The sequence below is a fragment of the Lynx canadensis genome, chromosome A3 (genome assembly GCF_007474595.2).
Source record: "Lynx canadensis isolate LIC74 chromosome A3, mLynCan4.pri.v2, whole genome shotgun sequence".
NCBI classification, from domain to species: Eukaryota; Metazoa; Chordata; class Mammalia; order Carnivora; family Felidae; genus Lynx; species Lynx canadensis.
In genome coordinates, this window is record NC_044305.1 from 100,705,000 (window position 1) to 100,732,011 (window position 27,012).

General features: G+C 37.7%; 1 protein-coding gene across 3 annotated transcripts in view; it reads right to left on the reverse strand.

The window, feature by feature from the left end:
* Positions 1–27,012, reverse strand: part of LOC115510806 (E3 ubiquitin-protein ligase RNF103) — a 110,338-nt gene that overhangs the window by 54,645 nt on the left and 28,681 nt on the right. The window contains exon 1 of one of the 3 annotated variants that reach the window (XM_030311051.2): positions 3,166–3,340. The exons of 1 other annotated variant lie outside the window; for it this stretch is intronic. In XM_030311051.2, coding sequence (XP_030166911.1) covers positions 3,166–3,210 — 45 coding nt within the window. In that variant the 5' untranslated portion in view covers positions 3,211–3,340. Of the gene's footprint in view, positions 1–3,106; positions 3,130–3,165; positions 3,341–27,012 lie in introns of those variants that run through there. One more of the 3 variants, XM_030311050.1, reaches the window with a different exon arrangement.

Sequence of the window (27,012 nt, forward strand, 5' to 3'; positions counted from 1 at the left end):
ACTTTATCTGTGTGTCAGTAGCTCCACAGCGGAAAAAAAAAGGAGTTCTCATTCCTGCTTCATTGGCACTTTCTGGAATTACAAACTCAATGCTAAAGAACTGTGGCAGGTGACAAAACACTTTCCTTGGTCATAAATCACAAGTTATACAGAGAACTTGGTAGAAGCTGAACCTAAAGCAAACAGAAACATTGTCTGACAAATTAGAAGATACAATCAGAACTCAAATGCTAGCTTGAAGTACTTTGAAGAAAAACTTGAAGAAAATCTTGAGCAGGGTGTCTCTTGCACCAGTTAAAGTAAATAATCTAATACTAAAAATCCTACCAACTAGTCAAGAACCAATTCACAATATTAGCCAATATACCAGGAGATGTGTTGAAAACATGATAGTAAAGGGCCAAACCACTTCTGATCACCCCAGCCTAAGAGTGATGACTCCAACGTCTTACTTCCTATATTGTGTATATAGTACCCAATCCAGACTTGTTTTTGTTTTTTAAAACAAAAAAAATTTTTTTTAATGTTTATTTCTGAGACAGAGAGAGACAGAGCAAGAGTGGGGGAGGGGCAGACAGAGAGGGAGAGAGAATCTGAAGCAGGCTCCAGGCTCTGAGCTGTCAGCACAGAGCCCAACGTGGGGCCTGAACTCACAAACTGCGAGATCACGACCTGAGCTGATGTCGGTCGCTCAACCAACCGAGCCACCCAGGCACCCCCCAGACTTGTTTTTGAAATGCTTATCTTACTTGCTAGATGATACATTCCTTGGCTGTTTATTTCATCTTTCTTTTTAATTAAAAAAATTTTTGTCTTAAGTTTATTTCTGAGAGAGACAGAGACAGAGCATGAGCAGGGGAGAGATACAGAACCCGAAGCAGGCTCCAGGCTCGGAGCTGTCAGCACAGAGCCCGACGTGGAGCTCAAACTCATGAACTGTGAGACCATGACCTGAGCCAAAGTCAGACGCTTAACTGACTGAGCCACCCAGGCACCCCTCTTTAGTTCATCTTTATGATACTCCACTGGTTTAAAAACCAATCTCACGCATTAGCTCTAAAATTTTCTGGCGTGAATTTACTTTCCTAGGTAGGTTACCCTACTCGAAAGAGTACATTGACATCATGTTCTCAGCAATTATATTTATCACTTAAAAATACTGTGTTAAACAAGTAACACATATACAAGAGATCAGTTTAAATAGTATGAAACTATTTTCCCAGAATCTTATCTTATGAATGGCAAAGCTGAGGTCAAACACTGAAAGAAATAATCTTTCTCTAACAACAAAAATGTACTTCTACAATGACAAGCATCTTTGAATACATACATGCCACCAAACATGCATGTTTACAATGCTCTACAGCTTACACATACAAAAGTGTGTAATGTCACACACTCTTACCTCATTTAAGCACCACAATTTTTATTTTACAGAGTTGAGTTGAGTAAGTTGCCTAAAGAAACTAAGATTTATAAAGTATTGTTCTAGGATGTATGATTAACAAATACAACCAACATAAACACAGACATTATGTCCCAGCAACTTCATGTTGTAGGACACTGGTTCTAAAAACATGCCTGTAGGGGCCCCTGGGTGGCTCAGTCATTGAGCGGCTCTTGGTTTCGGCTCAGGTCATGAACTTACGGTTCGTGAGTTCAAGCTCCGAGACGAGTTCTCTGCTGACAGTTCAGAACCTGGAGTCTGCTTCAGATTCTGTGTCTCCCTCTCTCTCTGCCTCTCCCCCACTCACACTTTGTCCCTCTCTCTCTCAAAAATAAACTTAAAAAAATTTTTTTTAAAACTTGCCCACAAAAGCTGAACAGGTGAGATCATTTATTAAAGGATTTCAGGGTTTGTTTGTTTCCATTATGGATAAATCTGTACTGGATACTGTAAAGCAATGCTTCTCAAACCTTAATATTCACACAAATCCCTGATTAACCTGTTAGAATTCAAATTAGGATTAAATAGGTCTTGGGTAGGGCTCCCGATTTCTAAAAACCTCCCAAGTGATGCTGACACTGGTCTGCACTTAAGTGTCAAGGTTGTAGAATATATAAGGAATTAACCCAGGGGTGTCTGGGTGGCTTAGTCGGGTAAGTGACCAACTCTCGATGTCGGTTCAGGTCATGATCTCATGGTTCATGGGATGGAGCCCAAGTCCAGCTCTGTGCTGAAAGCACTGAGCCTGCTTGGGATTCTCTCTCTCCCTTTTTCTCTGCCTCTTCCCTACTTGAGCTTACTCTCTCTCTCTCTCTCAAAATAAATAAACTTAAAAAAAAAAAAAACCCATATATTTAAAAAAAAAAAAAAAGAATTAACCCTAACTAGCACTACTAGCCAAAACTTTACAGCCTTTCATCTTCCATGACTCTGAAGTGAAACTATTATCATTCCCAGTTAATAGACAAGACTAAGGCACGGAGAAATGAACTTTCCCTAGATCACAATGCTTGGTCTGTGGAAAACCAGGGTTCAAATTTAGGAAGACGGACTCTGCAGGACCCTCTTAACCGCTACACACTATCCCGACATTATCTCCGTTAACAGGTAGACCCAGAATTCTAAGCCAGGTCCAGAGTTCTCCTCGGTACCATTCGCACGAGTCGGGTGCCTACTACAATTCATATGTCTGCAGTCAACATAACGCTGTAGGGCAGGGAAGGAGGAAACAGAGCCTCCCACTCAACGCAGCGGGACAGGTGGAAGGGGCGGCAGGTCCCTCCTCTTCGCGCAGCTGTGGCTGGGCTCCCGGAGGACCACTCTGCGGGTAACGGCAGGGCGGCCGATGGCCGGAGGCGGGCATTAGAGGCGGGGCGTCGGCAGGGAAAGGTTCCGGGCTGGATGTACCAACGCGGGCAGGGGAAGGGGTTTCCAGGGGCCAGGACCGCCTTGCTACCTCCGAGCCCTGTACCGAGGCTGAGAAATTCTTTATCTAGTCCCAGGCTGCCTTGTGGAGTGTTGAGGTAGCAGGGCTCTTTTTAGCCACGGCCGCCTCCTTAGAGACTCTTCCTCTGGCACCTCGGTCGAGTGGAAGGCCCCGGAAATGGGGGCCGAGTGGCACCTGGCCAGTGCTGCGAGGGAGAGGGGCCAGTCGCTTACCAACTCCACTACGCCCCACGCAAGTCCCCCGACTCTTCTGCCGCCGCCGTAGCCCTTACCAGCTCTTTGGGCGGCTTCTCCTGGGTTTTCCCAAACAGCCCCATGGCGAATTGAACTCGTCTTGCCCCTTCTGGCTTTCCGTTCCCCGCGCCCAGGCAGGTCACGGATAGCCGCCTGGGCGGGGCGGGCGTGAGGAAAGGAGCCCAGACTCCCAGAGAAGGCAGCGGCCGCGAGAAAGGTGATGCGCATGCGTCCGGCTCATGCGCAGAATTGGGCCAGGCGCAGTTTCGTCAGAGAGGTTGTTGCAATTGCGCCCCTTCTGGGAGGGGATTTGTAGATGGTAGTGACGAGTTAGGCGTGTTTTTGTGGGGTGTGGAAGTGATTCCTTTGGGAGATACGAACTTACTAACTACATGTGGTGATTACAGCTGCTTCTGATACTTCTCTTAAACCTGTATGTTGTGGCACCGGAAGTCTATCTCCACCTAGACGAGGTACATTTACAACCACTTTTCCCACGGCATCACTCTTGAGTCCCCTAAGCACGTAACTTGCGGCAAGCCAGAAACGACCCCTTCTTTCTCCCGCTAGACTTGTTCCTCCCTCCCGTCTGTTGTCGCCACCATCACCTAGTCACTCTAACCTGGGCATCACCTTCTCTACCCCCTTTACCAAGTACCAGTAATGGTAACCTTTCCATGTTTTTGAACTCCAGCACTCTCCTTTCCGCCCAAAGTGTCACAGCGTTTGTTCGGGCCATTGTTATTTCCAACGTGGATGATTTCTACCTGGCACTTGTGTGTCCGTCGTCTTATACTCCACATGGACCATGACCTTAATCAGATTCCCAAAGGTAGCTGTGACTAAAATAGAGGCATTTTAGCCCAGCAATCTGATTGAACCTACACAGTGAGCTGATGGTTGTTGTCATTACCTCACGTCATCGTGGAGAGCCATTCATTTAGTGCCACAACCTCATATTCCCATCTCTGGTGGTAAATGGTACAACCACTTTGAAAACGTTTTGATAATTTCTTAAAATGCTAAACATACACCTATCTTACGCAATTCCACTGCTAACGGGTTACCCAAGAGTAGAAAAAGCAAATGTCTTTACAAAGACTTGTAAATGGGTGTTCATAGCACCTTTATTTGTAATAGCCAAGAACTGGAAATAATCCAAATGTCCATCAAAAGATGAATGGATAAATCAGTTGCGATAGATCCATATAATGGAATGCTGCTCAGCAATAAAAATGAACAAACTATTGATACATGCAACAATATGAATCTCAAAATAATTATGCTGAAAGACAGTAAAAAAAAGTAAATACTACATGATTACATTTATATAGCATTCCAAAAAAGGTGAACTAATCTGTAGTGACAGAAAGTGGCTCAGCGGTTGCTAGGGGACGGGTTGTTAGGAAAGAGGCAGGAAGGAGGGATTAGAGACACATAAGGAAGCTCTTGGAGGTGATGGATATTCTCTTGATTGTGGGGATGGTTTCACAGATATATATAATGTCAAAACAAATGGGTACTTTAAATATGTGCAGTTTATGTCAATCATACTTAAATAAAGTTCTTTTAAAATAGCAGTACAAATTCAGTGTAAAAACTAAAATCCCACTCTTACTTCCTCAGGGGAAAAGGTCTCAAAGAACCTTATAATTAAATTACTATAATTATAGATAGTATGAATTCTTTGAGATCTTCTCCTTTGGAGAATATGCTTTCACATATTTTTACTTAGTTCAGATCATATTATACATATTCTTTTCCGATCTCCTTTAAAAAATTTTTTATATAAATTGTCATTGATGTTAATATTTATAGCTGAGGACTGGGTGTTATACATAAGAGATGAATCACTGGTATGTACTCCTAATTCACTATTGCATTATATGCTAACTAACTTAGAGGTAAATAATTAATTAATTTTAAAAAAAGAAAAAATTTTAAATCATTAAAAAAAAAAAGAATGGTTTACCTGATGGTAGACATTAGCAAGTGGTGGTCCCAATGTATTAAAATGTATTATATTAAATTGGTTGATTTTCATAATAAGTAACTAAATTAATAATAATAAATTCATAATAAATAAATATTAAAATAATTTTATTTTAAGTTACAGATGTCTTAATAGTTAAAATATATTTTGAAAATGAAATTCAGATCAAACATTTTATTCCACCCCTGAAGCACAGGGAAGTTTTAAAACCATTCCACCAGACTCATAAAACCGAAGGCAGAAAATACCTCTTACTCATCTCTGTCTCTTCAATACCAAACACAATAGTTTGATGAATGAACATTGTTAATTGAAAGTGTGGAAAAATTGATTTCTAAGCCCTAAAGTAATCTTATTAAAAATTCATCTGTGTTGATAAAAAAAAATTATAGTTGAAGGATAATTTGGTGGGAATGGACTAAAATTTATTTAACCATTTTCCTATTGTATGAGATTAAGTGGTTTCTAATTTTTCCTTATTAAGTAATAAACATAGATACAGCTTAAATTGTAAAAATACTACCATTGCTGTCTACACAGGTTGCACGGTTTTCAACTACCAACAGTGTATGAGAGCATCCTATTCCCTAAATCCTTGCTAACAATGAGTATTATCAATATTTTGCAATTTTGCCAATCTCATGGTATAAAATATTGTTCCTAATTTTCATTTGTATGATTACTAGTCTAGATGATCATCTTTTTGGTTTTTTATTGGATATTTGAATTTCTTCTGTAAATTACTTCTTGTATCCTTTGCCCATTTTCCGTTGAATTGTTTTCCTCTTTTCCTTCCCTCCTTGTTTCAATGTGAGGGAAACCTTTGAAAATGAGAAATCTATGGAAATGTTTTTAAAGTTTCCTTCACCATATCCCTCCTCCTCTTTTTTTCATTTTTTTTTCTTTTTGAATGAACCATAAGGCAGAAATTTTTCACATAAGAGGACACTGAACTTCCAATTAGTCAACAATATTTATCAAATACCTACTATGGGTCAGGGATTCTGTAGGCTCTAGGGAAACTATAGTGAACAAAAAAGAACTTCATACAATCTGGTGAGAAGGACAGGTATTAAACAATGGTGATCCATAAAATTAAGTGAATTACTACAAATGTGCAAAATTCTGGCCATAAGAAGAATATGGTGATCAGTGAATCTTCCCTGAACAGGTTATACATAAGTGAGCCTTGCAGGGTGAACCAGCAGAAATATGAGGAGAACCCAGTACAAAAGAAACAGCATGTACCTAAGAGCCTTCCCAGTTTCTGGGTGTAGGCTTGGGACCACAGACACTTCAGTTCCTAAAGCTGCACTTACCTGAAAATTGGTTATCAAGGGCAGAGAGGCCAAAGGGAGCATGGAGAAAGGTTCGATTGGGCATGTGGCATCCAACTAAAAGAGCCCATAGCTACAGACAGAGCCCTATAAACACGTTGATGCAGTTGTTCCTCAGTGACTAAAAGGGCACTGTGCATCTTCCACGCATGTTCCAGGCTCCAACGTCAGAGCAACATATACTCTATTTATGTCCTGATATTGCCGTGGCACTGGACAAAACTGTGGCTGTAGGTTGTCCTTCATACATGGACCTCAGGAATTACGCACCAGATCCTCCCACCTGCTAAGAATCACATCTGAGGGGGTGGGAAGAACTAAGTGAGCAGGCATTCTAGCTCTTCACTCCTGCCAAACACAGCAAGTGTTTAACAGGATCACACTCCCTTGCCATATGTTCACAAAGACGTTTATTCACACACAACTTCAAAGGTTTTGTGTGAATTCTCCTGATCCCTGAAAAATATTATAAATAGATGCATATCCTTGACTTGAAAGATACTGCAATGCCTGATGCTTTAAATATTTCCCTTGAATTTGAAATGAAAAATAGAAAGGACTGTTTTTCCTTCATTCTCCAGTTTGTCCTTGCTCATTTCTGTAATGTTTCCCATCTTAGGGAGCATTGTGGCTCAGAACTGTTCCCCATTCACCGGGTAGATTGTTAAATGAAATGCCCTGGGCAAGAAAATCACAACCCAATTCCTAGCAGGAATTTTGGCCTAATAAAACCAAGATACACCTTGTTTTATACAGCAGATGGATTCTGAAAATATTAGATATAAACTGGCTTCTGGAAAACTGAATTCCCTCCCATGACTTATATAATAATTTTGGGATGGATTTATCTGAATTTCTGATGAATCTTCATCTCAGGGGCTCCTAGCCACAGCCTATGAGTTGAAAGAAGGTAAAGGAAAACCTTGAGTCATCTTTCCATTTCCAGCATTCCTCCGCCAACCTTACGAAAACCCTGTACCAGTTCCCTAGGGCTGCTATAATAAAGTACAACAAACCAGGTGGTTTAAAACAACAGAAATGTATTCTCCCACTGTTCTGGTGTTTCGAAATCCAAAATCAAAGTGTCAGCAGGACTATGCTTCCTCTGAGACTCTGGGTAGAATCCTTCCTTTCCTTTTCCTAGGTTCTACTGAGAGCTGTTGATCATGGGCATTCCTAGGCTTGCAACTGCATTACTCCAATCTCTGCCTCATCATTAAGTGGCGTTTATTAGTCAGCTTATGCTGCTATAACAAAATGCCATAAATTGGGTGGCTTAAACAACAGAAATTTATTTTCTCACAGTTCTGGAGGCTGGAAGTCTTAGATAAGTGACAGCATGGTCAGGTGCTAGAGAGAGCCCTCTCCCTGGTTTGGACTTCTTGCTGTGTCCTCACATGGTAGGCAGAGCAAGCTCTAGCATCTCTTCTTTTATTAGGGCACTAATCCCATCATGAGGTCCCCACCCTCATAATCTCATCTAAACCTAATGATCTCCCAAAGGCTCCCTCTCCAAATACCAACACATTGGGGGCAGGGCTTCAACATATGCATTTTGGGGGTGACACACTTAAGTCAATAGCAGTGTTCCCTCTGCATCACTCTTCCTTTTCTTGTAAGTACACCAGTCACATTAAGGGCCCACCCTAATCTACCACCACACTGTCCTAACTAATTATATCTATAATGATCCTATTTCCAAATAAGATCACATTCTGAGGTACTAGGGGTTAGGACTTCAATATATCTTTTGAAAGGGTACAATTTAACCTACAACAATCCTCATTTATACACAAGCCCCCACCCCCACTTTTGAGAAGAAAGAAGGTGATAGAGGGTGGAAGGAGACTGGTTAGGTGAATCCTTTCAAAATAAACAAACTTCTGTCTTCTATGAGTGGCCCCAAAGTAGGGACAGTTTCCACTTGGGAAAGGTAAGTAAACATCTGAGGCCTGACTCGAACTTGGAGGATGTACTCTCCCTGCGGAATCACAGTAACCACTGCAGCCACTGCATATTGCCATCTAAAGCACCATTTCCGCCATTAAAACTCCTGTCATGGGAGATTCACATGCCTTTTCTTATTTCCTCACAGCACAGCAGAGACAAAGCCTGAACTTAAAGAAAAATCCAGCTGGAATATTTAAGCAATACTTTACTAAAATTGCCAAAAATTGTATCAGAATATCAGAATTAGAAAATAGCATGTGACTCACACATTCAACATGATGTTAGACTGGATATTCTGGAAAAACTCACTACAAACACATAGAAAGTCTTGATAAAATATAACCAGAATTATTTTATGTGCATGGTTGATCTCAAAAAAAGAGAAATTAGTAATTTCCTCCAATAACAGAAACTTAGGACCCTGTTTGTGTGTTAAAAAAAAAAAACAAACAGGGGTGCCTGGTGGCTCAGTCGGTTAAGTGTCTGACTTCAGCTTAGGTTATGACCTCATGGTTCATGGTTTGAACCCCACATTGGGTTCTGTGCTGACTGCTCAGAGCCTGGAGCCTGCTTCAGATTCTGTGTCTCCCTCTCTCTCCCTGCCCCTCCCCCATTTGTTCTTTCTCTCGCTCTCTCTCTTTTAAAAATAAACAAACATTAAAAAAAAGAAAAAACCAGGAGTGCCTGGGTGGCTCAGTCGGCTAAGCATCCAACTTCAGCTCAGCTCATGATCTCACAGTTTGTGAGTTCCAGCCCCAAAATAGGTGAGTTCGAGCCCCACATCGAGTGAGCACGAGCCCTGCTTCAGGTGAACGCTGCTTCTCTCTCTCTCCTTCTCTGCCCTCCTGGGATTCTCTCTCTCTCCCTATCTCTGCCCCTCACTCACTTGCGCCCTCTCTCTCAAAAAAATAAATAAAAATTTAAAAATGAAAAACAATATAGCTTATAGATGGCAAAGTGCATAGGTCTTAAGTGTATGATCTGATGAATTTTTACATATGTATATATATGAAACTACTATGTATATCAATATTTAAAACATTTCCAATATCTTAGAAGGCTCTCTCATGCCTGTTTCCAGTCAATACCCACCAAAGAGAATCATTATTCTGACTTGTATCTCCATAGATTAGTTTTATCTCTTCTTGAACATCACATAAATGAAATCAAATTGTAGGCTCGGTTTTAATAATTGAGCAGAGGACCAGGAGGCAAGGCTTTTAAAGGCTGGGGAAAATGCGGAAGCAAAATTAAGACCTCCTGAAGATGAGAGCCTTGAAGACTTCACCCTCAATGAAATTACAGGATAGTGGGGGAAAAAATCTATCTGCTAGTGAAGGGGGCTAAGAAGAAATGTTTGTTTCAGGCCGAATGCCTGGTGAAAAAATAAAAGTAGAAGGCTTCCTTAAGGAGCTGTAATTGTAAGGCTGCCTTCCTGTGGGTTTAAATTTATACTACTTCCATAGTGTTGCAAATCCCAAGCCTAGATATTAATCTAAACAGTTCCTAATTTAAACTGTTGATAACTTCATGGTGACCTGAAGGGAGAAAAAAACAAACTGTGAACTTGTAATTATATACCCTGTTAAATTATCCTTCCAAAATTAGGGCAAAATAAAGACATCTTCAGGAGGAAAAATAACAACAGATCAAAAAAATCCACCAACCAATAGATCAACACTAAACAAAATTCTAAAGAATGTGCTTTACAAATAACAATGATCTCAAAAAGAAGGCCTTAGATACAAGAAGAAATGATCACAAATAATTTAGTGAACATGTGTTAATCTGAAAAGAGTTGACTCAATAAACAATAATAATATTGATTTTGGGGAAATTAAAAGAGTAAAACTAAAACATCCCATAATTGTAATATGAAAAACTGGGTAGTGGGGCATGTAGGTGGCTCAGATGTGTTAAGCATCTGACTCTTGATTTTGGCTCAGGTTAAGATCTTGGAGGTTCATGAGAATGAGTCCCTCATTGGGCTCTGCGCTGACAGTGTGGAACCTGCTTGGGATTCTCTCTCTCTCTCTCTCTCTCTCTCTCTGCCCCTCCCCTGCTTGCACTCTCTTTCTCTCTCTCTCAAAATAAATAAATAAACTTAAAAAAAAAAGAGAGATAAAATGGGTGGGGTGGTTAAGTCATTGGATTTGAAATGATCTCAGAGGATTCAAACATCTTCCCTTATTTCCCCACAGCAGTGAGGTACTGAAAACAAGATATACTTTATCTAATATTCTTTGGGAAGGAGTAAAGATATTGAATAATTTTAGATATTAAATAAGCTTGTTAGAATTTTTTTTTTTAATTTTTTTTTCAACGTTTATTTATTTTTTTGGGACACAGAGAGACAGAGCATGAACGGGGGAGGGGCAGAGAGAGTGGGAGACACAGAATCGGAAACAGGCTCCAGGCTCTGAGCCATCAGCCCAGAGCCTGATGCGGGGCTCGAACTCACGGACCGCGAGATCGTGACCTGGCTGAAGTCGGACGCTTAACCGACTGCGCCACCCAGGCGCCCCATGCTTGTTAGAATTTTAAGGATAATCACTAAAATAAAAGAGATACTTCCAAAATATTAGAGGGAAAATGGAATTAAGAATATTAATCTAAATAAGGTAGAAAAGGAGACAGAAAAGTCGGGAAAAGTAGAAGGCACAAAAGACAATGATAGAAATAAAGATATATCAGTATTAATAATGAAATGGACTAAACTCACCAGTGAAAAGAGATTCCCAACTAGGTTTTTAAACATTTAGTTTGAGGCCATTTAAAAGGAACACACTACAACATAGGGTACCAAAAAATTGGAATAAAGACCTGGACAAACATATTTACCAGCCAATACAAAGCTGTTACAGCTATATTATTATCAGACAAAATAGATTTTACAGCAAAATAACTTTTTATGAATAATGAAGTTTATAATGTACAAATTTCAATCTATCAGGAGGCTAATCATATAGTCTCAAAAAAAAAAAAAAGAAGGAAAAACTGACAGAATTTCAAGGAGAAATCCATAAACCCACCATCATAGAGGGAAATTTTAACTTTTCTTTTAGTAATTGGTAGATCAAGAAGACAAACATTTGGCAAAGACAAAGAAGACACAAAAATAAGACTCATTTAATCTAATTGTCACAATAAACAGAATAAGTTATCACATATCAAATGTTTACCAAAATTGACTATGTACTGGAATATAAAACAAGTGAAGAAATCATTTTGATTTACATCCCATTATATGACCACATATCAATTGAGTTAAAAAGCAATGACAAAAAAATTAAAATTAAAAAATTTTTTGAAATATAAAAACACATTTCCAAATAACTCATAAGTCAAAGAATAAATCTTAATGGGAACAGGGGAGTCACAAGGCAATCCTCCCCCACCCAACTGGGGTGGTATCAGAGGAGACCTAGTAGAGACTTAGGACTTTCAACATCACCCAGTGATACTGTGACTATGCCCAACATAAGGTCAATGGAGAACTGGATCTCTCACCTCTACCTAGCATTAAAGGGGAACTCCTCTCGGGGTGCCTGCAAGGCTCAGATGGAAAAGCATGCAACTTTTGATCTTGGCGGTCATGAGTTTGAGTCCACCTGCGGTGTAGAAATTACCTAAATAGGGGCGCCTGGGTGGCGCAGTCGGTTAAGCGTCCGACTTCAGCCAGGTCACGATCTCACGCTCCGTGAGTTTGAGCCCCGCGTCAGGCTCTGGGCTGATGGCTCAGAGCCTGGAGCCTGCTTCCGATTCTGTGTCTCCCTCTCTCTCTCTGCCCCTCCCCCGTTCATGCTCTGTCTCTCTCTGTCCCAAAAAATAAATAAACGTTGAAAAAAAAAAATTAAAAAAAAAAAAAAAGAAATTACCTAAATAAATAAAAACTAAAAAAAAAAAATCAAAAAAGTTGGGGGGTGGTCTCCTGTCATATCTCACTGAAGGCCAAGTAGGGAACTTGGACTTCTACCTTCACCTGTAAGTAATTAGGGGGCACCTCCACTTTTCTACCAAAGCAGTGTCAGGAAAAAAACAGCAGAAACAGGTTTAAATAAGATGCATAATCTCAGAACATAAACTGAAATGTCCAGATTTCAAATAAATGAAAATCACTCATCATACCAAGAACCAGGAAGATCTCAAACTGAATGAAAAAATATAACCATTATATGTCTTACTAGGGTAAACAGTGTCTCCCAAAAATTCATGTCCACTGGAACCTGTGAATGTTACCTTATTTGAAAATAGAGTCATTGCACATAAATTAAGGTGAGATCATACAGGATTAAGGTGGGCCCTAAATCCAATAAAATTGTTGTCCATGTAAGAAGAGGGAAATTTGAAAGAAACATAGTAGAGAGAACCATGTAGAGACAGAGGCAGAGATTGGAGTGGGTATCTAAAAGCCAAGAAACACCAAATATTAACCTATCAAAAGATAAAAGAGCAAGGAAGGATTATTCCCTAGAGCCTTCAGAGAAAGTATGGCTCTGCCAAAACCTTGATTTCAGCTTAGTTTCTAGCCTCAAGAACTGTGAGAGAATAAATGTCTGTTAGTTTAAGCCACCTAGTTTGTGGTCATTTGTTGTGGCAGTTCCACTAAACTTAATATAGATGCCAAGAATGAGATGACAAATATTAAAATCATCTAATAAAGATTTTTTAATTCCATGATTTTTAAAATTCAATAAGGAATTTAAAACATGATTGAAACAAATGAAAAAAAACTCATTAAAAAAAGGAACATACTGGGGCGCCTGGGTGGCGCAGTCGGTTAAGCGTCCGACTTCAGCCAGGTCACGATCTCGCGGTCTGTGAGTTCGAGCCCTGCGTCAGGCTCTGGGCTGATGGCTCAGAGCCTGGAGCCTGTTTCCGATTCTGTGTCTCCCTCTCTCTCTGCCCCTCCCCCGTTCATGCTCTGTCTCTCTCTGTCCCCCAAAAAAATAAATAAACGTTAAAAAAAAAATTAAATAAAAAAATAAAAAAATAAAAAAAGGAACATACAAAGAAGAACAAAAGGGAAATTTTAGAGTTAAAAAACACAACAACCAAAATAAAGAGCTCATTGGATAGGCTCAACAGTACAATGGAGAAGACAGAAGAAAGAATCAGTGAAATGGAAAATAGAATAATAAGACAGTACCCAACCTGAATGACAGAGAATAGACTGAAAAAGAATGAACAGAATCTCAGAGACCTGTGGGACTATAACAAAAGATGTAGCATTTGTGTCATCAGAGTCATGGAAGGAGAAGAAAAATAGGGCAGGACTGAAAAACTATTTAAATAATGGCCAGGGGCACCTGGGTGGCTCAGTTGGTTAAGCCTCTGACTTTGGCTCAGGTCATGATCTCACAGTGTGTGAGTTGGAGCCCCGCATTGGACTCTGTGCTGACAGCTCAGAGCCTGGAGCCTGCTTTGAATTGTGTCTCTTCTTTCTGCCCCTCCCCAGCTCATGCCCTGTCTCTCTCTGTCTCAAAAAATAAATGTTAAAAAAAAATAAATAACAGCCAAAGAAAAGAAATACTGACTGAAAACTTCTCCAAATTGGCAAGAGACATAAACCTGCAGATTCAACAGACTGAGAAAACCCAAAGAAGAAATAGCCAAAGAAATACAAAAAAATCTTGAAAGCAGCCAGAGAAAAATGACATCTATATGGGGAAAACAATTCAAACAGCAGTAGATCTCTTATCAAAACCATGGGACATAGAAGGAAGTAGCACAATATTTTTAGTGCTAGAAGAAAAGAACTGTCAACCCAGAATCTTATATCCCAAGATAATGTTCTTCAGGAATGAAAGGGAAACAAAGACATTTTCAGTTGAAGGAAAACTGAAGGAATGTGTCCCCAGAATACTACCTTAAATGAAAAGATAGTTTCTAAATAGAAATTTCTCTAAACAGAAAGGAAACCACAAAAAGAAGGAATCTAGGACCACCAGGAAGCAAAAAAATAACAGACGAGGCAAAAGTATGGATTAAATATAATGGGCTTTTGCTCTCCTTTGGAGTTTCCTAAACTGTGTTCAATGGATGAAACAAAAATTATAACACTAGCTAATGTGGTTCTAAATGTACGAAGAGGAAATACTTAAGATAATTATATTATAAATGCAGGAAGAAAATGAGATCTAAAGAGAGGTAGGGTTTCTATACTTCACTTGAACCAGTAGACTGTGATAAGTTATGTATATATAATATAATACCTAGAGCAACCACTAAAAATTTACAAAGAAGTATAATAAAAAATGGCATAGATATTAACCATCAGGGAAATGAAAATCAAAACCACGAGATACCACTTCACACACGCTAGGATGGCAATAATAAAAGAGACAGGTAATAAGTGTTACTGAGAATACAAAGAAATTGGAACTCTCACACACTGACAGTGGGAATGTAAAATAATGCAGTACCTTTGGAGAGCAGTTTGGCAGTTCCTAAAGAAGTTAAATACAATACCATATGATCCAGCAATTCCACTCTAGATATATACAAACCAAAATGAAAATATATGTCCACATAGGAACTTGTACACAGATATTCATAGCAACACTGTTCATAATAGTCAAAAAGTAGAATTAACCCAAATGTCCATCAACTGATGAATGGATACATAAAATGTATTATCCATGTAATCGAATAGTATTTGGTCATTAAAAGGAATGAGGGGAGCCTGAGTGGCTCAGTCAGTTGAGCATCCGACACTTGGTTTCAGCTAAGGTCATGATCCCAGGGTTGTAGGATCAAGCCCTGTGTCAGGCTCCATGCTGAGTGTGGAGCCTGCTTAAGAGTCTCTCTCCCTCTCCCTCTCCCTCTGCCTGTCTCGACCACTCATGCATGCTTTTTCTCTTTCTCTAAAATAAAAAATTAAAAAATGAATAAAATATTGATTCATGCTACAATGTGGATGAAAAATTGAAAACACAATGTCAAGTAAAAGAAGCCAAATTCAAAGGACACATGATTTTGTATAGAATAAGCAAATCCATGGTGAGAACATAAACTAGTGGTTTCCAGGAGATGGGAAAAATGCAGAATGGAATGTGATTGCTAATAGGTATGGGCTTTCTTTTTGGGGTGATGAAAATGTTCTGGAATTAAATAGTGGTGATGGTTGCACAACTTTGTGAATATACTGAAATTCATTGAATTGTACATATGGAGATGAAAATATAGTCAATAATATTGTAATAATGTATGGTGACAAACGGTAACTACAGTTATTGTGGTGAGCATTAAGTAATGTATAGAATTGTTAAATCACTGTGTAGTACCCCTGGAACTAATATAATAAATTTAAACTATACTTCAATTATAAAATATTTTTAAATGAATGAATCCTATAGTATATGAATTATATTTCAATAAAGCAGTTTTAAAAACACTACAGATAAATCAAAATGGAATTCCAAAAAATGTTCGAGTAATTCACAAGAACAGAGGAAAAGAAGACAGAGAAGGGAAACAGAAAATAAAACATACAGTCAGACTTAATTTGAACACATCAATAATTATATTTAATGTAAATGGTCTAGGGGCGCTTGGGTAGTTCAGTGGGTTAAGTACCTGATTTCAGCTCAAGTCATGATCTCACAGTTCATGGGTTTGAGCCCCACATTGGTCTCTCTGCTGTCAGCACCAAGCCCACTTTGGATTCTTTGTCCCCTCTCTCTCTGCCTCTCCCTCACTCACATTCTCTCTCTCAAAAATAAACAAACATTTAAAAAAATGTAAATGGTCTAAATACAATTTAAAGAGATTGATAGAAAGGGTTAAAAATATAACACCACTATATGTCATGTGCAATAAACTCACTTCAAATATAATGATATAGGCAGGATGAAAGTAAAAGGATGGGAAAAGTTACATCATGCAAAAAATCAAAGGCAAGCAGAAGTGGTTATATTATCAGATAATTTACACTTAAGAGCAAAGAAATTCACCAGGAAAAAGATGTACACTATATGATGATAAAAATATCAATCCACCAAGAAGACATAGCAGTCCAAATGTGTATACATACATCAACAACAGAACTGAAAATAATGGGAAATAAAAATTGATAGAACTGAAATTTAAAAAATAGACAAATACATAGTTACAATTTGAGATTTCAACACCACTCTCTCAACATCTGATAGAACAACTAAAAATCAGCAAGGATATAGAAGAACATCATCAACCATCAGGATCTAAAAGACATTTATAGAACACTCTACTCACAACAGAATACACATTCTTTTCAAGTGCCTACAGAACACACATCAAGAAAAACCGTATCATGGGGCATAAAATAAACCTCAAGAAATTTAAAATAAGTTAAATCATACCAAGTATGTTCTCTAGCCACAGCGGAATCAAACTAGAAATCAATGACAGAAAAATCCTCCAAACACTCTGAAACTAAAAAACACACTTGTAAATAATTAATGGATCAAAGAGAAAGTTTCAAGAGAAATTTAAAAAATACACTGAACTAAGCAAAAATGAAAATTGTTATAACATATCGATGTTTGTGGAACACAGCTAAATCAATATGGAAAGGAAAATTTATTGAACTAAATGTACCATTAGAAAAAGAAGAAAAGTTTTAGGGGCGCCTGGGTGGCTCAGTGGGTTGAGCGCCCAACCTCATCGTGGTCTGTGGGTTCAAGCCCCATGTAGGGCTCTGTGCTGACAGCTCGGATCCTGGAACCGCTTCAGATGCTGTCTTACTCTCTTTCTGCCCCTCCCCGATCATGCTCTGTCTCTCTCTGTCTCTCAAAAGTGAATAAACGTTAAAAAATTAAAAAAAAAAAAAGAAAAAGAAGAAAAGTTTTAGGTCAGTAATCTAAGTTTCCACCTTGAGAACGTAAAAAAGAGAACGAAATAAACCTAAAGCAGGAGAGAGAAGACAAATCAATGAAATTGAAAACATAAAAGCAGTTGAGAAAATTAATGAAACAAAGAGCCAGTTTCCAGAAATTCAAATAAAATTGACAGAGCCCTAGAAAAACAGACATAAGAAGAAAAAATTGAGAGAACACAAATGACCAATATCAGGAATGAAGCAGAGTATCACTATAGACTTTGCAGACACCAAAGAGATAATAAGGGATAAAATGGACCAATTTCCTGAAAAACAAAAACTACCACAACTTACCCGATATGAAATGGATAATAAGATAGATATTATTGATAATAATATTATGATATTATTATATATCATATATATACTATATATATACTATATACTATACTATATACTATATATATACTATATATACATATACTATATATATATTTATATAGTATGATAGACAATATTCAATTAAGGATATTGAGTCATAATTTATTTTTTTAATTTTTAAAAGTTTATTCATTTACTTTGAGAAAGAGAGAGAAAGAGAGAACACATGCACAAGCATAGGAAGGGCAGAGAAAAGGAGAGGCAGAATCCCGAGAAAGCTCTGTGCCATCTGCACACAGTCGGATGTGGGGCTCAAAATCACAAACTGCAAGATTGTGACCTGAGCCGAGATCAAGAGTTGGATATTTAACTGACTATGTCACCCGGGTGCCCCTTGAGTCATAATTTAAAAACAATAACAAATAAATACAAACATATCTAAAAAATAATAAATAAATCTCTCCCAGAAAATAGAAGAGGAGCAAATATGTCCCAATTCATTTTATGCAGGTAGTATTACCCTAATACCAAAACCAGACCCCCCAAACAGTATAAAATAAGAAAACTCCAGACCAATATCCCTCATGAATATAAACACAAAAATTCTTAACAAAATAAAGCAAAGAGAATTCAGTAATATGTAAAAAGAATTAAACACCATGACAAAGTGGGGTTTATTACAAGGATTTAGGGCTGTTCAATATATGAAAATTAGTCAGTGTAATCCACCATAACAGGCTAGAGAAGAAAATCACAGACCACATTACACAACACAGAAAAAAATTTTGACAAAATTCAATACCATTTGTGACTAAATAAGTAACTCAAAAAATAGTAACAGGGAAAGTTCCTCAACTTGCTAAAAGTCATCAACAAAAACCCTGCAGCTAACATTGAATTTAAAGGTGAAAAACTGAATACTTTCCCCTAAGATGGTGATATCCACTTTCACCACTCTTAATTCAATTTAGTGCAGAAAGTTTTAGCCACTGCAACAAGAAAAGGAAATAAGAGACATACAAACCAGAAAGGAAAAAAATTAACTGTTATTTACAGATGACATGATTGTCTATGTAGAAATTTCAAGAAACCTACCAACAATGGTAGAAATCTACTATTTCTAGCAATTAACATGTTGACACCAAAATTAAAAATACAGTGCCACTTACAATCACTCAAAAAATTAAATACTTAGCTATAAATCTGACAAGACATGTATAGTACTTGCATGCTGAAAATTACACAACACTGACAGAATCATGAAAGATCAAAGATCCAAATAAAATGGAGACATATACAATGTTCATGGATTGAAAGCACAACAGAGTAAAGATATCAGTGCTCTCCACAAAAAATATACAAGTTTGGTACAATTCTTGCTTTTAAAAAAGGCTAAATACAAAAACACATTCTTTCTATATATAATAAACAATTAAAAAAGAAAATCTGTTGCCTGTAGCAACTTTATATTATATAGGTCTCCTGAAGCAAGGGAAACAAAAGCAAAAATAAACTATTGGGATTACATCAAGATAAAAAGCTTCTGCATAGCAAAGGAAACAATCAACAAAACTAAAAGGCAACCTACAGAATAGGAGAAGATCTAATAAAGGGTTAGTACTTAAAATATATAAAGTTATAATACTCAACACCTAAAATATGAATAATCCAATTAAACTGGGAAGAAAACATGAATAGACATTTTTTCCAAAGAAGACATCCAGATGGCTAACAAACACATAAAAAGATGTTCAACATCACTCATCATCAGAGACATGCAAATCAAAACTACAATGAGAGATTACCTCATACCTATTAAAATGGCTAAAATCAACAACACAAGAAACAACAGATGTTAGTGAGGATGTAGTGCATTCCCTGTACTGTTGGTGGGAATGCAAACTCATGCAGTCACTCTGGAAAACAGTGTGGAGTTTCCCCCAAAAGTTAAGAATGGAACTACCCTATGATCCAGCAATTACACTACTAGGTATTTACCCCCCAAAATACAAAAATACTAATTTAAAGGGATACATGCAACCCAATGTTTATAGCAGCATTATCAACAATAGCCAAATTATGGAAAGAGCCCAAATGTCCATCAACTGATGGATGGATGAAGAAGAATGGAATATTACTCAACCATCAAAAAGAATGAAATCTTGCCATTTGTGATACATTTTCATGGCATTTGCAATGCTGTGGATGGAGCTAGAGAGTATTATGCTAAGCAAAATAAGTCAGAGAAAGACAAATACCATGTAATTTCACTCATATGTAGAATTTAAGAAAAACAAATGAGCATAGGGAAAAAAGAGAGAGACAGGCAAACCAAGAAATAGACTCTTAATAATAGAGAGCATACTGATGGTTACCTGAGGGATGTTAGTGGGGGGATAGGTTAAAGAGGCGATGGGGATTAAAGAGTGCACTTGTTGTGATTAGCATTGAGTGTTGTATGTAAGTGTTGAATCACTAAATTGTACACCTGAAACTAATATTACACTGTATGTTAACTGGAATTTAAATAAAAACCTCAAAAAAGTAAAATTTGTAAAACACTATTTTTTATGCCATAAAAAAATCATAAAATCATAAAAAAATCAACCAATTAAGAATAAACTGAATTGAATAAATTGAATACAAGGCCCTTTTGCAGACAACTACAAAACACTGCTGATAGAAATTAAAGAATATCTAAATAAATGGAGAGATATATTCATGAAATGGAACTCAATATTGTAAAGACATCAGTTCACCCCCAAAGTTATCTATAGATTTAATGCAATTCCATTTACAATCACTCAAAAATCCCAATTAAAACCTAGAAGGGTTTTTTTTGTGTGTGTGTGGTGAATTTGATAAGCTAATTTGAAAATTTTCTATGGAAATGCAAAATACTAAAGTTGGTGGATTTATGCTACCTGATATCAACAGTATTATAAAATTCTAATAACTAAAATGGTGTGGTGTTGGTATGAAATTATTACACAGACTAATGGAAAAGAATAGAGAACCCAGTAGTAGAACCATATATAAACACTGTCACCTGGTTTATAACAAATACCACCACAATTCAGTGGGGGAAAATGATATTCTTTCCATTAAATTCCACAAGGACAATTTAGATATCCATAAAAAAAGAAAAAAAAAAAAAGAACTTTGATCCCTACCTCACACCACACACAAAACTTCATTTGAGATGGAGCACAGACTGAAATATGAAAGGTAAAAAAGCAAAGCTTCTAGAACAAAACATAGGAAAATAGTTTCAACACTTAGGGTAGGCAAAAATGAAACAGAACACAAATTAAGAGCTATACAAAATCATTAAATTGGACTTCTTTAACATTAAGAACTCATATTCATCAAAAGATGAGGGTGAAAAGGGAGGCCCAAAACTGCTCCATATTTCCAAAATAAAAACTCATATCCAGCATATATAAAGGACTCTTACATATTAATAACAGTAGATTCACCCCAATTTTTAAATTAGCAATGTGAAGTATTATTTAATTTGCTATTGAGAGTATGAAAAGATGATCCATATCATCATTCAGAGACATAAAAATTAAAAACATAATTAAATTCTACTATATCCCCACAAGAATGGTTAATATTAAAATCATCGACAATATCAAGTGTTGGAAAAAATATGGGAACCCATATATACTGCCGGTTAGAGTATACATTGGTACAACTAGTTTGGAAACTTTAGCAGTGTATACTAAAGCTAAACATATATATAAACTTTATGATATAGCAATTCCATCCCTTGTTATATACTCAACATAAATGTTACTGTCCATTGAAAGACATGTATAATAATATTCAAGGCAGCTGTATTGATAATGGCAAAATCTGGAAATAAATGAACCATCAACAAATTAATATATAAATTGTTATATATTTATCACAATTAACATATATATATCACAATTTATATATTCATATAATAATATACTAATCAATACAGCAATACAAAAAATGAACTATAGATACATACAATATCAATGGAATTTCAGTGGAACTTCTCACTGTGCTTTCCTTGGACTTGAGCTCTCTTCATCGCAGTCAAGAAATTGCCCTTTGCAGAGACCTGAGTAATCATGGGGTTTATCCTGTTAGTTTCCTGCTTCTCAGCAATCTCTGGTTTTTTTTTAATATTTATTTATTTTTGAGAGAAAGCGAGAGAGAGCACACACAAGTGTGAGTGGGGAAGGGGCAGAGAGAGAGGGGGTCAGAGGATCCAAAGTGGGCTCTGTGCTGTTGACATGATAGCAGAGAGCCCGATGTGGGGCTTGAACTCACAAACTGTGAAACCATGACCTGAGCCGAAGTCAGACACATTAACTGGCTGAGCCACCAAGGTGCCCCAGCAATCTCAGTCTATATTACCTATTGTCCACTTTCTGAAAACAACCGCTTGTATATTTTTGTCTGGGTTTATAGTTATGGCAAGAAGACTAGTCCAGTACCAGTTACTCCATCATGATCAGAGGTAGAAAACCAGAGTTATTTTATTATTTTTGTTATGTTTTATTTTTTTAATGTTTATTTATTTATTTTGAGAGAGAGAGAGAGAGAGAGAGAGAGAGAGAGAGCAGGGGAGGGGCAGAGAAGGAGAGAGAGAATCCCAAGCAGGCTTCGCCTGTTAGCACAGATCCCGACATGGGGCTCGAACCCACAAACTGTGAGATCATGACCTGAGCAGAAACCAAGAGTCAAGATGCTTAACCAACTGAGCCACCCAGGTGCCCGATAGAAATCCAGAGTTATTTTAAAGAAGTGGTATGAACCGCACTTAGGAAAATTGGTTGAGAGAGAAACACTGACTAGGTAACTACAGGAGCCTTTACTCATACTGGAACTATAGACGTAGGATATTTAGATGAAAGGATGATTGGTAAATTTTGGATATGATGGGACTGAGATGTGGTCATAGTTAAAGGTTAATCTGGTATAACAGAGAGACCTCAAAATGCAATGACTTTAAATTAAATAGAAGTTTGTTTCGTGGGAGAGTCTAGTGATCTCCATGGTCAGGTAGCTCTGTTTGAGGTCATTCAGGGACCAAGGCTGGTGAAGCAGCTCTGTGCACTGGTTTTACCTGACTTTCAAGACTGCATCGATTATCACCATATCTTGCAGGGTAAAAGTAGAGAAGAGAAAGTGTTCATACATATATATACCTAATGTTTTAAGTCAAGATCCAGAAGTGGGATGCATCATTTTTGTTTACCTTGTACTTGTCAAGAATTAGTCACATTGGTCACACGTAACTACAACGTGGGCTGCAGTCTAAGACAGTTCAGCTAAAATTCTAGTAAAATGGAAGAATGGGAGAATAGATTAGTGGCAGGGTTGGGGGAGAACGATCAGCTTGACCACCACGGATGCTTGTGAGTCATCCAAGCAAAATGCCCAGCAGATAGCTCCATACAGAGATCTAGTATCAAATACAGTGTTCTGGAGATGCAGATTCAGAAGCAATCAGCATATTTAGTTGGAGTCTAGAACATGAGTATTTTTTTTAAGTTTTTTATTTTGAGAGAGAGCGAGCGTGTGTGCATGCAAGCGGGAGGGGCAGAGAGAGAGAGGGAGGAGAGAATCTCAGGCAGACTGCGCACTGTCAGCTCAAGCAGACTGCGCACGGTCAGCCCAACCCGGAATGGTGAGATCATGACCTGAGCTGAAATCAAGAGTCAGACGCTTAATTGACTGAGTCACCCGGACGTCCCGAACATGAGTATTGATGAAATCCCCCAAATGAATTGAGAACTGGAACAAAACTGTAGAGGAACAATAACTCTGAAGGAGCAAGGGAGGAAGATCCCAGAAAGGAAATTACTTTTATTTTTAAAGTTTATTTACTTATTTTGAGAGAGACAGAGACAGTGTGAGTGGGGAGGGGCAGAGAGAGAGGGAGAGAGTTAGTGGTCCAAAAAATGAAGGTATTTTTTAAGCTGCCACATTCACTCCAAAGCCCATTTATCTCCTTCAGCATCCCAAAGATGAAGCACGTGTTCTGCTCAGCTGTGTAATAAAGTGGCAAACACAACACGCACTGACATCACAGGACAGTTGCCTATGTTTAGTTTTGGTAGACACATTTTTCTAAAGTAGTTATATCAATTTATATCCTCCCCAGCAGTATACGAGTCCCAGTTGTTCTACATTCTTGCTAAAATTTGATATTATAATTTACAATTGTCAGAAACTGGAAATAAGAAGCCTATTATGGTAGAATGGATAAATTGTGGTATGTTCAGACGATATAACACTATGCAGTAATGAAAATGAACAAAGTACTGCTACACATAATAGAGATGAACCTCATATGTAATTTAAATGAAAGGAACTATACACAAAATACAACACACTATACGATTCTATTTATATAGCATTCAAAGAGAGGCAAAACTACCCTAGGATTTTAGAAGTTATCAATAGAGATAAAATTTGGGCAGAATGGTGGAAGTAGTGACCAGGAGGTAACCAGGGGAGGTTTCAGGGATGTGACAATTGTTCTGTTTCTTGATCTGGGTGATGGGTGTTGAGTTTGTGAGAAACTGATAACCTGCACATTTAATATTTATATACTTTTATGGGGATGTATTGCCTTTCAGTAAAAACTTCAAATGGAAAAAAGAATGTATTTTCCTTGGATAACTGGAAGTGATTAAAGAAGAAATAGATGGTGAAGTTATCTTCATTTTGTTCCATCCTTCTCTTGTCCTACTCCCCTCCCTTTTAGCTGATCAATAATGTTATTATGAAGCATCAAAAGCCTTTTCTGATTCCTACCTACGGTTTACCCTATAGGAAAACATTAGTCCTGCACTCAGACTATGTACTAATTCTCAGATAAACAAGCATCTTATAGAAAAAAAAAACACATTCGCCTGGACTAAGAACTCCAAGCTGTTTCAACAAACGTTAGGTCTCTGATTACCAGATTCTAAATAAAATGCATATATTTGCCCAGAATGGGTTAATTAGATATATTCCTCCTTAAAGGAATGTAAGTGAATGAATTATTATAGTCTTTTTTTAGCTCTCAGAAAACTTTGAAGTTTATTTGAGAGAGAGAGAGTGCGCGCACATTCAGGGTAGGGGCAGAGAGAGAGAGAGAGAGAGGGAGACAGAATCCCAAGTAGCCTCCACATTTAGCACGGAGCCTGAGGCAGGGTTGCTCTCACGACCCTAAAATCATGACTGAGCTGAAATCAAGAGTCAGAAGCTTAACCTACTGAGCCACCCAGGCATCCCAGCTCTCAGAAAACTTCCAAATAAAAAGTCCTTTCTCCAGTTTCTATATAACCCAGTCTCGTGCGTATCATGCCATAAACCATCTTTTACCTCTCAACCTTTCCACAGCCATGAAAATACAGCAGAGTCTGTGTAGATATGCCTTGATTCAGTAACAGCAGAGAGTGGAGAATATGCTCAGCGGAAGCAGAAGAAAGCTGATCTCGTATCTCCTGTTCCCTGTCTCAGAGATAATTCAGGGTAACAGGATGAGCTGGTCACTGAACTCATGAGGTTGGGGTTTAAGAATTTACAGTTCACAGGTTTTCCTCTAAATAAAGATCCTGGTTAAATGCGTGCCATTTTGATGAATAAATGTAGATAGCAGAATATGTTTCAGAGCAAGGAGGTTTTCCTAGGACTGGCTTTTCTAACAGATGAACTCCTGATTTCATTCTTCTTCCCATGGCGACATGGGAAGTATCCAAATCTGGGCATTCATCACCTGCTATTGCTATATTGCCAGTTAATGGCATGCTTTTCTGTGGATCCTGGCAGGTGGGTTGTTTATAGATTTTTGCAAATGTAGCATGCAAATGATGAGTGTGCCAGTTTATTTATGACTGGGATATCAACAACCTAAATTAAGGCAGAAGACTGGACAAAATGGCCTTTTTATTTGCTTCTGACACTCAGATTCTATTATTTGAAACAGGAAAACTGTAAGAATCACGTCCCTTTTCTTTTTTCCTTCTCATCAGACAAGTGTTTTTAAAGTAAAGCAATATACATCAAGATTTGTCACAGTCCGCCATGCTCAATACTAACAAACACTTTGAACAATATTGTTTTAAAGGCCCAAAATTTGCTGTGTTTGGCAAGAGGAGTCTCTTACCCAAGCCTCCTGCAACTCAGAGTCAGCTTGAGGCATTTGGTTCCAGAAACCTACTGTTTTAGCCACTTAACTCAGGAATCGAGTAAAGCTAAATGGGAAGCATTTAAACAATAACAACAAAAGCAGCCCTGAAAATACCAGAATTCTTCTAACTTCTCTTTTGCTGGTCTGAAACCCTACTACTTTGTTTTTGTAAAAGGACTTCCTTCATAAAGCCCCAAATAAGTTTCCATGTGGAAATATGTCACCAGACCCTGCTTTATCAACAGATGAAGATCTCAAAGTACATTCCCAAATGAAAAGAGCTCACAGAATTTCACCAACAGTAGTGACGGTGACTAAATATACATTGTATATGAACATCCTTTTTCTAGTATACAACTGGCAGCGTGCTATGGATAACTGGTGAGGGTGTGAGGAGTTAACCTTTTATAGGGATGCAAGGAACAAGATTTCTGTTTTCCCACCCTAGCCCACTGAATGGGTTTTCCAGGAAACAGAAACTTTCACTTTATTGAAACGTTTTAAAGTTTCAAAATATTTTAAAGTTTAATAGTTTTAAAATGATTTTGAATATAATAAAATGAATTTTCCTGACTTCTTGTGCAAATGGTACTGATAAAACGTTTTTTTGGATAACACAGAATCATTCTTGGCAAGATACTGATATTCTCTTGGGAAATTATTTGACACTATACTTCTGGCACAAACTACGGTTTTTTGTTTGGGTCTTTTACATTTAACTCTTACTATCAAAACTACTGTAACTATGACTTCCTTGCCTGCCCTGCCTATATCAGATTCCACTCCCTACTTCAAAGTCTGTATATGCATAGCTTCTACCCTATAGACTGGGAGGCTAAATTACTAAGCTCATTTGAGTTCTATGTGAAGCAAGAATAAATTCTGAGTAAGAATCTGTGTATGACTCCTCATTCATTCAGTAGATGCTTCTAAGAGAACACTGTCCATCGACAGATATATGGATAAAGATGTGGTATATATACTACCATATGTACATACCACATCTATACAACGGAATATTATTCAGTCATGACAAACGAGGAAATCTTGACATTAGTGACAACATGGATGCGTCTTAAGGGTATTATGCTAAGTGAAATAAGTCAAAGACAAAAACTATATGATATCACTTACATGTGGAATCTACAACAAACTCAACAGCAAAAAGCCAAACTCATAGAAACAGAAAACTTCCAGTTAGAAGATGAGTAAGTTTTTGGGATCTAATGCATAGCATTGTGATTATAGTTTAAA